Below are 12,910 nucleotides of genomic sequence, written 5' to 3'. Positions count from 1 at the left end.
TTCCAATACAGAGTTTTTACACCCATTGGTAACAGGGGCCATTCATCCATCCACTAATCTTGTTGAGAACCTATCCCAGCAGCCTTAGGGAAAGAGGTGGGGTACACCCTGGACTGGTCGCCAGTAAGTCTTTTGGGTTTTGCGTGAGGACGTATTCAGTATATGGGGTTGTGAAATATGTCGGGAGGTAGAGTCAGGAAGTGATTAGACGCTCGAAAGAAAAAAATATAATTAGTATTTTTGTCACCCAGCTCCACTCAGATTCTCCCAGAATCCCTCATTGTCTCAACTGCGCAGACTCTGGCTCCAAACTGCTACAATGGTGGCGCCTGAGACGGTGAAATAGAAAAATATATTACATATACAGACATGTCATATAAGAAGCTGGTCTTTAGTCAAGCCAGCAATGCCCTTAAAGCAACATTCCGGAACACTTCCCATAATCTACAGAGGCATAAAAAGCAACATTCCGGAATGCTTCTGTTCTTTTTGGAATCCTGAAGGATAGAAGTTAGGATGAGTCAGCATTTCTAATGTGGAGACTGCTGACAAATCGGTTTAGGAAAATGAAGACTATGTGAAAGTGCGAAAAAGTTGTGAGACTGGCTCCAAAAAGACCCTGACTCTTACGGTGTTAAAGCCTGGTTCAGAAAACAGCTTGAGTCTGGATCGGCACACACTGTACAGGGATTAATTTTTTCCTAACTCTGCGATTTAGAAGATATTTGGATCGTCTGATTGTCCAATCAGAGACACAGCTCAGCTCATGTGACTGACGGGCGCCTTTTAGCTGTTAGAAAGAAAGCTTAAAGCCTGCGTCATATCATATCCAATATGGCTGCAATTATCGGCTTCATTTCAATGCTTCAGGAACAGTCGGTGACTTCGCAGAGACTACGTCCATACACTTTTAATACTTTTAACCACAGATTAGACTGTTTGGAGTCCACTGAAGAAGACAGGTCTAAAACTTTATTCACAAAATCAAGATTTGAATAAAATCTTAAAGAAAAAAAATAATTCAAGAAAACACTTTGTGACACAGGAAAAAAATCTTTCCTTTTTTGTGCATCAGAGGGTTAATAACTTCATCAGTAACTGGTTATAATAACTCCTCCATTCAGACTGAAATCTTGTTTGAAACCAGGCTGTAAAGATGTTTATTTCTGCTGTTTTTAATGGCTGTGGATGTAGTTTCTACTATTTCTGCACACAGCCTCTAGTGGACACTCCAGGAACTGCAGTGTTTCTATCATTTTACACAGCTGGAGAATGCTGCTTGTTTCTGCTAAGACACACTCTGCGTCTTTAAGACTGGCTCTAACACAGCTGACCTCCATCAGTGATTCAGCGCTCACATATTTTTGTGCCTCACGTTTCTCTGAAGAGATGATGAATCCTCACAGCCTCGCTGGTGTCAGAGTTTGTCTGTCTCAGTGTTGTGAGACTGTTGGTGTTTGGTTTTCTGGATACGGCTTCTCAGTGTTCTCTCTCAGCTCTGAGTGGAGCTTGTTTCTGTTTGAGACTCCTGCTAGCTGTTCCCAATGTTGTGACAGTGATGCCATCAGTCTGTCAGGTGCATCATGGGAATTGAAAGATTAAAGTCGAGACCTTTTGCTGCTTCGCTGGACATCTGATTAGTGTGTGTGCAGATGTGTGTGTGTGTGTGTGTTCAGTTTGATGTTTTGTTCTGTCTGCGGGTTGTAAAAGCTGCAGACAGTCCAGAGTCCACCTGGGACTGAGAGTGCACCTGTTCACACAAACACCATCAAAGTCACTCAGCAGGTATCACACATGGCAGAGACTGTACTGACACACACACACACACACACATTCACAAAGTTAGATTAGATTACCATGGAGACTGCCGCTTCCAGATTAGGTCAGGTAAGGTCAGGTGTGTTGAGGCTCAGTTAAATTGATCCGGCATCATTTGAGCAGGTTTCAGGTGAGGTCGCTCTACCTGGAAAGAAAACAAAAAAATATTCTGTCCATTTGACTCATCCATTCATGTTTCATCATGTCATGTCAGTAAACTCAAGGTGAACTCACCTGTTGGTTGTCCCCCTGCAGGTCATGTGACTTCTTGTGGGGGATGGACAGGCAGCGATGAGAAAGCTTCCGGTGGACACGAGGTCTGAGGCGAGGCAAAGGACCATGGGAGATGGGGGACCCCTGCAGACCGAGGGGAACGCCCTCCTCAAAGCTGTCTTCCAGGGGAAGCTGAGGCTGACCCGTTTGCTGCTGGAGGGCGGAGCTTACATCAACGAGGGCAATGAGCGTGGAGAGACTCCTATCTCCGCTGCCTGCATAGCCAGCTACGATGACGCGCAGACCCGGCAGAGGATGGTCCGGTACCTGCTCGAGAAAGGTGCCGACCCAAACATCCCTGACAAGAGCGGGAGGACGGCGCTGATGCACGCCTGTGCCGAGCAGGCGGGGAAGGAGGTGGTCTGCCTCCTCCTGGAGAACGGAGCTGATCCCAGCCTCAAAGACTACTCTGGGTCCTCCGCCCTTGTCCATGCCATCAACAAGGGGGACCGGGACACTCTGCAGGTGCTGCTGGACGCCTGCAAGGCCAAAGGCAAAGAGGTGATCATCATCACCACGGACACCTCTCCGTCAGGCACCAAGAAGACCAAGCAGTACCTGAACTCCCCACCATCCCCGTGCATCGTGGATAAACTGTCTCCGGCGTGCATGTCCCCCTCTGAGGTGGAGATCGGCACCGCCTCTCCAGCAGGAGACCGGACCAAAGACCAGGAAGGGATCTTCAGTTTTGCGCTGACCTCAGCTTTACCTTTACCTTCAGCTCGGCCTCCAGGAGAGAAGAGACCGCCCCCTCAGAAACTCCTGAAGAGGCTGAACTCTGAGCCCTGGGGTCTGGTGGCGCCCTCGGTGCTGAGCGGGGTTCCTCAGGAGAGGGTCAACGGAGGTCTGGAGGAGGAGGGCAGTGGTGATCTGAGCAGGACCATCACCCAGATTAACGGCCTGTCCATCACAGAACCTGTCAGACCTCTGTTGTCCCGGCGACACAGCATCGAGACCCACGACCCCAGTTCTCCCAAACTCATTGACCGGTCTTGCTCAGAGGACTGCACGGCCCTTTCTGGTTCCTCCTGGGCAGACAAAGTCCAACAGCACCAGATCCTGTACCGTAGGAACACAGCCCCAGAGTCCCAGGAGAATGCTGGGGCACCTGGAGTGATTGTAACCCGGGCCCTGGCTCACCCCAAACTGACCAGGATGGAGCACTACGAGTCAGAAACCCACCTGGCCCCAGACTCCATCCCCGGATCTCCAGACTCTGGCCGGGTGTCTGTGGAGAGGAGGAGGTACAATGCGTCCCCCCTTTCTCTGGTCACCACCTCCTCCAGAGAGTCCCTGGAGAACATCCCTAACTCTGTGTCCCCCATCACAATGCGGAGGCGCCCCCCAGGACTCCTGGAGCGTCGGGGGTCAGGGACCCTCCTGCTGGACCACATCTCGCACACCCGGCCCGGCTTCCTGCCTCCGCTCAACATCAACCCTCAGAGACCCATCCCGGACATCCGGGCCAACGGTAGGCCCACCTCCCCTATCCACTCTGGACACAAGATCCTGGTCCCCGTGGCCCCGGCCTCCCCAAAACGGGGCCCCGACTTCAAGATGAAGAAGAAGCTGATGAGGAGGCACTCGATGCAGACGGAGCAGATGAAGCAGCTCTCCACCTTCCAGGAGATCCTGTCTGAGAAAGTCATGGAGTCCAACGGGGATTAAAGACTGGAGGCAGCAAAGCATGATGGGTAACTGCAGGGACCTTTAGGGTGACCGTAGAGCTTCTGCATGGGATCATCTCTTCATTGATGGACTCATTATAAAACCAGGTCCTGGTCTTTATGGGGGCTGCACCAACAACAACAACAAAACAGCTTCAGGTTCTAAACCACGATCTCTGAGATTAAGGTTAATCTGGATTGAAGTTAATCTGGATTAAATCAACCTGGACTATAGTTTGGTCTGAGTCCTGGAGGTGGGTAGAATCAGGCTGGATTCCTCGCCTCTTTTAGCGTTCAGGGTTTTATTTCATTTCAGTTTGTCTCCATTTCAAAAACATAAACGAGATTATTTCCATGCTTTGAGGTCAGCTGACCGCCGGGCGCCATTTTTAACAGAAATGACCTGATGAGTCATCATGAAGTGAAAATAACGTCCAGGTTCATTTTCTTACTCCATCAGCCGATTTTTTACTCTATATGACAATTCAGGCGTCATATTTGTCTGTTAGTTTCTTGTAATCGGACGTTTTTCTGGACCTGTCAGGTGAACGTGGCTCAGATTAAGTCTAATGAGACATTTTTGAGACATTATTGACGAGTTCCTCATACAACCATAAAAAAACTGAACTGTCACTTTAAATTTTTCTTGTAAGGCTCAAAAAACAATTCTTTTTTTGATTAATTCTCTTGACTTTTTGCTTTTATTTTGAAAGGGCACTTTAAGACAGAAGGAAATGTTGAGCTGACCAGTGCCCCCCACTGTAAGCAGTTTGTCAGGTTTGGATCCTGATCGTCAGCTGTTTCATGTGCTCAGACATCAGCTGATGGAGGTATTGATTTCTTTATTGATCAGAGGATCAGAGCCTGGATCAGAGACCTCCTCTCAGACTGTTTATCGCTCTCTGAAGAGCATTTATTCCTTCAACACCTCTTTGTCATGTATCAATGCAGTGTTGGCGGTGCAGCCTTCCTGTTTCCCCACTGATGCATTCTGGGGAATAATCTGTTTACAGCTCTCCTGATGCTTCCTGATGAACCGGAGCGTGTGGACGTGTTCGATGTTTACAGACGCGTTATTTGCACTGAGGTGGAAACATGAACCTGCTGCTGCACCTGAACTCTGAACATGAAGCTACCTGCTGCGCTGTACGTTCTGTAACTGTCGTCATATGATGCTGGGTATATCTGTGTCTTTATTTACCGTCACAGAGACGGCTCCAAACTTTGACCGGCGTGCCGACGACTCGTAGTAAAAATCGGATTCCCGTCGAGATGAACTTTGATGAAATGTTTTTTTCGTATTTGAATCCCAAAGAGTTCACGTGGACGAGTTGAGCTGAGCCCTGTCGAGACTTTTCACCAAACATCACGCCTGGTTTCCCACAGGAGGGCGCTGCAGGGCGAGTTAGAGACAGAGTCACGGTTTCCAGAGAAGAAAACTGGGGTTAATCTCTGTTTGTCCACTTTACAGCCACAGGACATGTTAGCCTAGCTGAGCACAAACAGGTAAACTAAAGGTCTAAGAGGACAAGATGACACAAAACAAAATTATTCTTTTACATTTATGACAGAAAATTAAACAATATTACAGATTAATCAGATTAAAATCAAACACTTATGAGACAAAACCTGTAAATTATTAAAAAGGAAGTCATAACATTGAGAACTAAGTCCCTAAAGAGACTGAAATAAAGCCAAAGGGATGTCTTAATGCTAGGCTAAGCTAACTGTGTCTTTAGCTCTGTCTGGAACGAGCAGGAATGGACTGATTTGAAGGATCTTTAAGAAGGAATTAGACTAACAGACGGGGTTTTGTTGTTTTTATAAAGTTTTAATGAAGCTGAATGTTTCAGAGTTGTTGGTTCGAGCGAATGAAACGTTTTTATCGAAGCTTCCTGTCGACACTTTGAACAGACGACTGAAAATAAAGTTCATTTATGTAAAAAACAAACTTTATGATGACAAAAATTGTTTAGAGATACTCCAGAGCTGTTTTATTGGATCTTGATGGGTCAAGTTCTGACCTGCTGACAGGTGATCAGGTGATCATGTGATTCCTGCAGGTGAGCTTTAGCCTCACACAGGTTCAGAGTGAGGATGACTGACAGCAGATAACTTTATCTGCTTTTATTTTGAAAACACTTCCTTCTTCTTTGTTTGGAGGGGTGTGACATCACAAATTGATGACATCACCAGTGACATATAAAGGGAGGAGGAGCTTAGATTGAATCTGTTGATGTAACAGCCAGCTGATCATATTTATGAAAATTAATGAGGTGTGAATGAACTGGTGTAAACCGGTCAGAACTGGTCTAAGAAGTTTGAAACTAGTCAACAAAAATTGGACCAGTATAAACTGGATTCAACTGGTTTACATTCCCTAAAACCCTGTTTTCCCTGTTTTATATAGTTTGGACTGGTTCAGACTGGCTCTATTCTTATTCAAACTGGTTTACACTACATATAAACTGGATCAGACTGGTTGAATCTGGTTAAAACTGGATCAAACTTTAAACAGGATCAGACTGGTTCAAGAGGGATTAGACAGGTTTAGCCTGGTTTGAACTGGATCAGACTGGTTCAGACAGGTTTACACAGGCTCAAACTGAATCAGACTAGTTGAATCAGGTTTGAACTGGATCGAACTCTGAACAGGATCAGACTGGTTCAAGAGGGATTAGACAGTTTTAGCCTGGTTTGACCTGGATCAGACTGGTATAGACAGGTTTACACAGGCTCAAACAGAATCAGACTGGTTGAATCAGGTTTAAACTGGATTAGATTAGTTTAAAATCTCTCCAACAAGTTTCAAACGGTTTAGATTGGTTCAGACTGATTCCATTCTGGCTCACTTTGGTTTGAACTGGATCAGACTGGTTCAGACAGGTTTACACTGGTTCAAACTGGATCAGACTGTCAGTAACTGGTCTTTCAGCTGAGCCCTGTTGTTGTGAGTAGAAACTTGAAGTTCAGAGGAAATCAAAGTATTTTTGTACGCCTGTTAGCAGATAGAACCGTCTCTGATGAATCTGTGAATCTATTTTTCTTCTTTGCTCTGATTGTGACTCAAACTGTGGAATAAAAATGTTTCTGTTCAACATTCAGACCCGCTGCATCATTCACGGTTTGGTTTAGAGATCAGATGATCCTGCAGCTCCATGTCAGGAGGGTGGACGTTAATATGATATGTCAGAGAAATGCAGAATATAAATGATGTTTGTCTGTTTGATGTGACTCATACAGAGGTCTAAAAGTAGAGCTTCAGTCCAAGTGTAATACTAAACTCTGTCCAGCAGGTGTCTCCACACTGAGTGTCTCAAAGTTTTAACTCTAGTGAAGTTTTTCCTCCTCCAGCTTTTTTAAACTTTAACTTTGTGACAGCATCAATCTGACCCACAGCAGGGAAAGTTTCAACATGTTCATGAGGAAGTTTGTTTTTTCAGGGTTAGATGCAAATATCTAAAAATGATTAAACTATGAAAGAGCGAAAATAGTTCTCAGGGGATTTTTGTTTCCTGGATCATCAGAAGTAATGTTTAACACAGTGTGAAAATGTTTGTTTTGGGTTTTTTTTTGTCAGAGAGGATGAAGAACAGAACAGAGTATGAATAAAAAGGCTTTGTGTTGGTAAAGAGGGTTTTACCTTCAGGTGACTCAAAGGGATCACTTCAGTTTATTAACATTACCCAAAAGAGTCTGCTATCCCACTGAAGTGATCATGTGCTTCTCAATTTTTGGGGAGATATTCATTTTGTTTCTGAAAAAAGAAATATAAAGTGAGAAGACAGAAACAAAAAGAAAAGAACTCCTGTTTTTTCATATTGTGGAACCGGAACACAAGATCATAACTTGTGCACTAAAGATAACTTTTGTGAACATGACAGTACACAAGATAATTTTCTTGTCTGTTTTGAGACCTTTATCTTGTTCCAAAGTTACATTATTTAGAGTGTATGAGATCGTTACTTGTGCAAACCAGATAACCTTTTTACCACAAGAAGTTTCTGTTGAACCCATGATCTCAGTTTATGTGCTGAGGAGAACTTGGTCACACAAGATGATCAAACTTTCTGCATAAGATAATGATCTTGTCTCTACATGTGTCCATGAATCATGTTGTGTGCACAAGGTAACTTTTTCTCACAAGATATACTTATTCCAACATGACATCTTAAATGCGTGATATTTATCTTGTACCATTACTTGTCACTTATCACATGATAATTACCTCGTAACAAAAGATCTTACCTTCAGTGCAAAAGACAACTTGTTTCCTCAAGTTACGTACATTTCTATACCAGGTAACTATCTTTTAAGCACAACCTTTTCCAACAAGATGAATATTTTGTCCTTACAAGATAAATCTCTTGTATGCATGAGCTATAAAACTAAACCACAAACTGTTTCAAGTCATGGGCCCACAAGATCTTATCTTGTGTGCAAAAGAGAAATTAATTTCTCATGTTCATGAGACTTTTACCTGATTCGAACAGGATATCTTGAGTGCAAGATAATTATCACGTCTGACGACTAACTTTTTCCCAGCCAATACATGATCTTTTCACACAAGATATGTTCCTGTGAGAGAAATACATTTTTGAAACTAGATTATTGATTTGTCTGTACAAAATGATCTATTACAACAAGAAATATATTTTGTTTTCACAAGATAATTATCTTGTGCACATGGGACTAATAACCCGTTACCATATAATATCTTGTGCGCACAAAATTTACCTTTTTCAAAAAGATGATTTAACTACACAAGAAAAATATCTTGTGTTACTGCAACTGGCCTGTTCCCACATGATATCATCTTGTTACACAAGACCTGACCATACATAATCAAGGTAACTTGTTCCAAACAGGTGGTTATAGATTTGAAGTACTTTTTGGGACTTAAGGGCTCTGTGGAAGTAGTTTTTAAATGTTGGAGTTTTGTTTTTCATCAGTCTGCAGTGGACCAAGGCTTAGCCTCAGGCAGAAACACCACATTATAAAATCACAAACTGTCCCTTTAATGTTTTAAAGTTCCCTGTTTTGGTTAAGTTAATGATCTGTAGCTGGTGGTTTAATAAGTTAATACAGGGACCGACCCACTCACAGGATTTATCAGACGGTTTGGTCCTTGTTGATCATTCCCTCTGCTCTCTGGCTCTGAAGCGGCTCCTCTCGGCAGCGTCTCACTTCCTGTTGTTATGGCGGCAGCGGCTCCTCATGTGGTCACAGCTCCAGGGAACTTTGTTGTGGTGACTCAGGTGATTTCCTCCCCTCAGAGCGTGAGACCAAACCCTCCACAGGACACAAAGTCCAGGAACCAGATCCAGGCGTCTGTTCTCGGGGTGAGCTTGATCAGAACCTTCCAGCAGGTGTGTTTTCTCTCTGAGACTCAGGTCTGACAGGTGTGTTCGTACCTGCAGACGCTGCAGATCGCCATCGGAGTGAGCTTCCTCATGGTCCAGCTCGCCAGCATGTTCAGTTCGTTGACACTGGGGTTTATTAGCGGTGCGGTCGCGTGGGCCCCTCTGAGCGTGAGATCACCTGTTAACACATCATCTACCTGCGCTCTGTTTCTACCTGCTGCTCACCTGTCCTCTCCTCCTACTCTCTGCAGTTCATTGTGTCCGGCTCTCTGACCTTGTCCTCAGAAATTGGGTCCAAGATCTCAGTAAGTGACCTGCTGCAGGGGTTCCTCAGGTACAGGTCTGAGACTTTCCAGGTGTGCTGACCACTCTCTGCTCCACAGGTGAGCTGCTCTCAGCATTTCAGTCTGCTCTCTGTGTTAACTTCATGTGCAGCCGGTGTTATCAGCGCGCTGGATGTTGCTAATGTCCATCAAACCACCAACCACGGTTATAACTGTTCCTGCTATTGCGAGTTCTTCCCCTTTTGGGTAAGTCATTCAGTCATTCAGTCATTCAGTCACCTGTTGTAGTGATCACATGATCAGATGTGAATGTCCTTCATCCTGGCATGATGCAAAAGCCCGGGGAAGCACATGTCTTTAAATTAAAGTAGGGGGTATTTTGAACCGGGAGAGCTTCAACTGTGTCCCGGGGGCGGTAGGGGACATCGAGTCCGAATGGGCTTTGTTCCGTGCCTCCATTGTTGAGGCACGGAACAAAGCGGAATACAGCTTCAGCGGTTGCCGAGGCAAAAACCCGGACATGGGAGGAGTTCGGTGAGGCTATGGAGAATGACTTCCGGACGGCTTCGAAGAGGTTCTGGACCACCATCCGGCATCTCAGGAGGGGGAAGCAGTGCACTGTAAACACTGTGTTGAGTGGGGACGGTGCGCTGCTGACCTCGACTTGGGATGTTGTGGATCGGTGGAAGGAATACTTCAAAGACCTCCTCGATCCCACCGGCACGTCTTCCTTGGAGGAAGGAGGGTCTGGGAATGATGGGGTGGGCTCCTCCATTTCTGGGGTTGAGGTTCGCCGAGGTGGTTAAAAAGCTCCTCAGTGGCAGGGCCCCGGGGGTGGATGAGATCCGCCCAGAGTTCCTTAAGGCCCTGGATGTTGTGGGTCTGTCGTGGCTGACACGACTCTGCAACATCGCGTGGATATCGGGGGCAGTGCCTCTGGATTGGCAGACCGGGGTGGTGGTTCCTCTTTTCAAGAAGGGGGACCGGAGGGTGTGTTCCAACTACAGGGGGATCACACTCCTCAGCCTCCCTGGTAAGGTCTATTCAGGGGTACTGGAGAGGAGTGTGTAGGATAGTCGAACCTCGGATCCAGGAGGAGCAATGTAGTTTTCGTCCTGGTCGTGGAACTGTGGACCAGCTCTATACCCTCAGCAGGGTCCTCGAGGATGCATGGGAGTTTGCCCAACCTGTCCACGTGTGTTTTGTGGACTTGGAGAAGGCATTCGACCGTGTCCCTTGGGGAGTCCTGTGGGGGGTTCTCCTGGAGTATGGGGTGTCAGGCTGCTTGTTAAGAGCTGTCCGTTCCCTGTACGACCAGTGCCAGAGCTTGGTCCACATTCCTGGCAGTAAGTCGGACTCGTTTCCAGGGTTGGACTCCGCCTGGAGTAGGAGATTTGGTGACTCTCAGTTTTTAAAACCTTTTAAAGAAAATCTTGTTTGCTTGGGAGGTTTGGTGAAAGCAGTGACTTCCTGTTGCCAGTAGGTGGGGCTGTAGTTTTTAAAGATGGATGTGTTCAGGCTGGGGGCACAAAACGTCATCAGCACCAACAACTTTAGATCAATTTGATATCATCACACGCACACACCTGAACTGTTTGGTTTCTGGTTTCAGTCGCTCACTCAGAGCCTCTCTGTGGTCCTGGCTCTGTTCTGCCTCGCTGAAGTTATTGTTGCTACCCTGAGCTACCTCTCTAGTTTTCACACCAGGAAACAGAACCAGGTGAGTCCACCTGCTGACCGATCTCATGTGACGTCACAGCGAACAGATGAGCTGTGTCCCAATTCAGGGGCTGCAGCCTACGGAGGCTGGATTTGAAGACCGATTACGTCACAGCGGTGCGTCGGAGGCTGTCCCAATACGGAGGCTCCTCCAAATGCGGCCGACGAATCTGTCCTCCGTTTCGGGGGCCGCGAAGGACGGGTTTGGTGAATCCTTCATAGCCTCACATATCCCAAGATTCATTGCGTATGGATGCCGAACATGATGGACACGGCCGAACTCCAAAAGGAGTCCTGATTTATACAGATATGAAGGATTTCTGGCAACAACTATGTGATTGTGTTTTTAAAACGTGAAGGAATATTTTGTTTTTCTGTGTGAAAATGTGTTGTTTGGGCTCTTTTCAAGTAATATACAGTGGAAAAACAGTTCTTTATGAATCTTCTCATTATTTTATAAAAATATGTCCATAAATGTAAATTCTCTTGGGAAAAAAACTTACTTGGAGTTTTTATTTAATTATTTATGTATTTTTTACAGGGAATTCACAAAAGACATTAAATCATTTCAGCAGCTTTTATTTTATACTTATTTATTTATCATCCCCCCAGCACTTGATCAAATGTTGAAAATGTACGTTGTTGCCTTACTCTCATGTAAATGGTAGATCTATACTCTATCAATAGGGATAATAATAATACAAATGATATAATGATAAAAATGATGATAATAATAATGATAACAATAATAATAACGCAAAGTAATAAAAAGATAGTAAAAATCATCCTGTTTAAATGTGAGGTTTTGGTTTACGTGTGTTTAAAAGTAATGTAAGCCTGACAGGTGAGGGCGGTGCTGTGTGACGTCGAGGGTGACAAACAGGAAATGCTCCGTAGACCAGACCGTCTCAATTCAGTTCGGCCTTTGCGGTCTTCGCAGGCTATAAAGGCCGGGTCCTCCGAAGGCTACAGCCTCCGTAGGCTGCAGCCCCTGAATTGGGACACAGCTATGGTCTGATGTTTTATTCTCCTTCAGATCACCACAAACCACCAACCACCAGGGGGAGCTCCTGAGAGGACAGGAACACTGCCCACATATGAAGCCCCGCCCACTAACCCAAGTGTATACGAAGTCCTGCCCGATGACACGCCCACATATGTCACACCTATCGAGTCGCCGCCTGATGCACCTCCTCCAAACAGCCACAAGGTGAGTCTGTGAGGTCAAAGGTCACGAAACTGAAAATCTCACCTGTTCTTTACCTGAGTGTCACATTCTCTCCTGACTCTAACAGATGGTGAAGCCTAATGAGTACAACACTTACATCAATGACCCCGCCCCCTGCGCTGAGACCCCACCTCCTGGTTCCTCGACAGCCAATCAAATCCATGTATTTGAAAATAACAGTGAAGCTGTAAATGTTTAATAAATTACCTCTGAAAAGTTTGTTTTTATGCAACAATAAAAAAATTCATCATCCTTTCAAACACACAACAGCTCAAACTATTAATAAACTGATCATTTCACACGTTCACGCTCCATTTTTCTCACATTTATTGAGTCAGAAACTAAAAACTTTGGAAAATGTTCTCCCTGAAAGCCCAAAAGAAAGAAGAGACAGAAAATATTTACAGTAATCGATCAGCAACCTGATCAGCTGACTGACAACAGGAAGTATATATGTAACGGGATTTGAAATACAAAGATAGTAAAAAACAGACATCTCACTCTGTTATTTATAAAGCATACTGGAACATGATGTAATGGGATATAAAAATAGTTGAT

The 12,910-nt window shown here is 45.1% G+C and overlaps 1 protein-coding gene across 1 annotated transcript in view; it reads left to right on the top strand.

Moving 5' to 3' along the window:
- Nucleotides 1-7,179, top strand: part of ankrd34a (ankyrin repeat domain 34A) — an 8,821-nt gene extending 1,642 nt beyond the window's left edge. The window contains exon 2 of the mRNA XM_074684380.1: nt 2,074-7,179. Within this exon, the coding sequence (XP_074540481.1) occupies nt 2,110-3,759 (1,650 nt within the window). The 5' untranslated portion in view covers nt 2,074-2,109 and the 3' untranslated portion in view covers nt 3,760-7,179. The remainder of the gene's footprint in view (nt 1-2,073) is intronic.
- Nucleotides 7,180-12,910: the final 5,731 nt, after the last annotated feature.

Source organism: Halichoeres trimaculatus, unplaced genomic scaffold (assembly GCF_033239565.1).
Source record: "Halichoeres trimaculatus isolate MK-OKI-2021-1 unplaced genomic scaffold, fHalTri1.1 fHalTri1_scaffold_12, whole genome shotgun sequence".
Taxonomy (NCBI): Eukaryota; Metazoa; Chordata; class Actinopteri; order Labriformes; family Labridae; genus Halichoeres; species Halichoeres trimaculatus.
The sequence above is the reverse complement of the archived record's forward strand: the minus strand, read 5'-3'. Positions and strand labels throughout refer to the sequence as shown.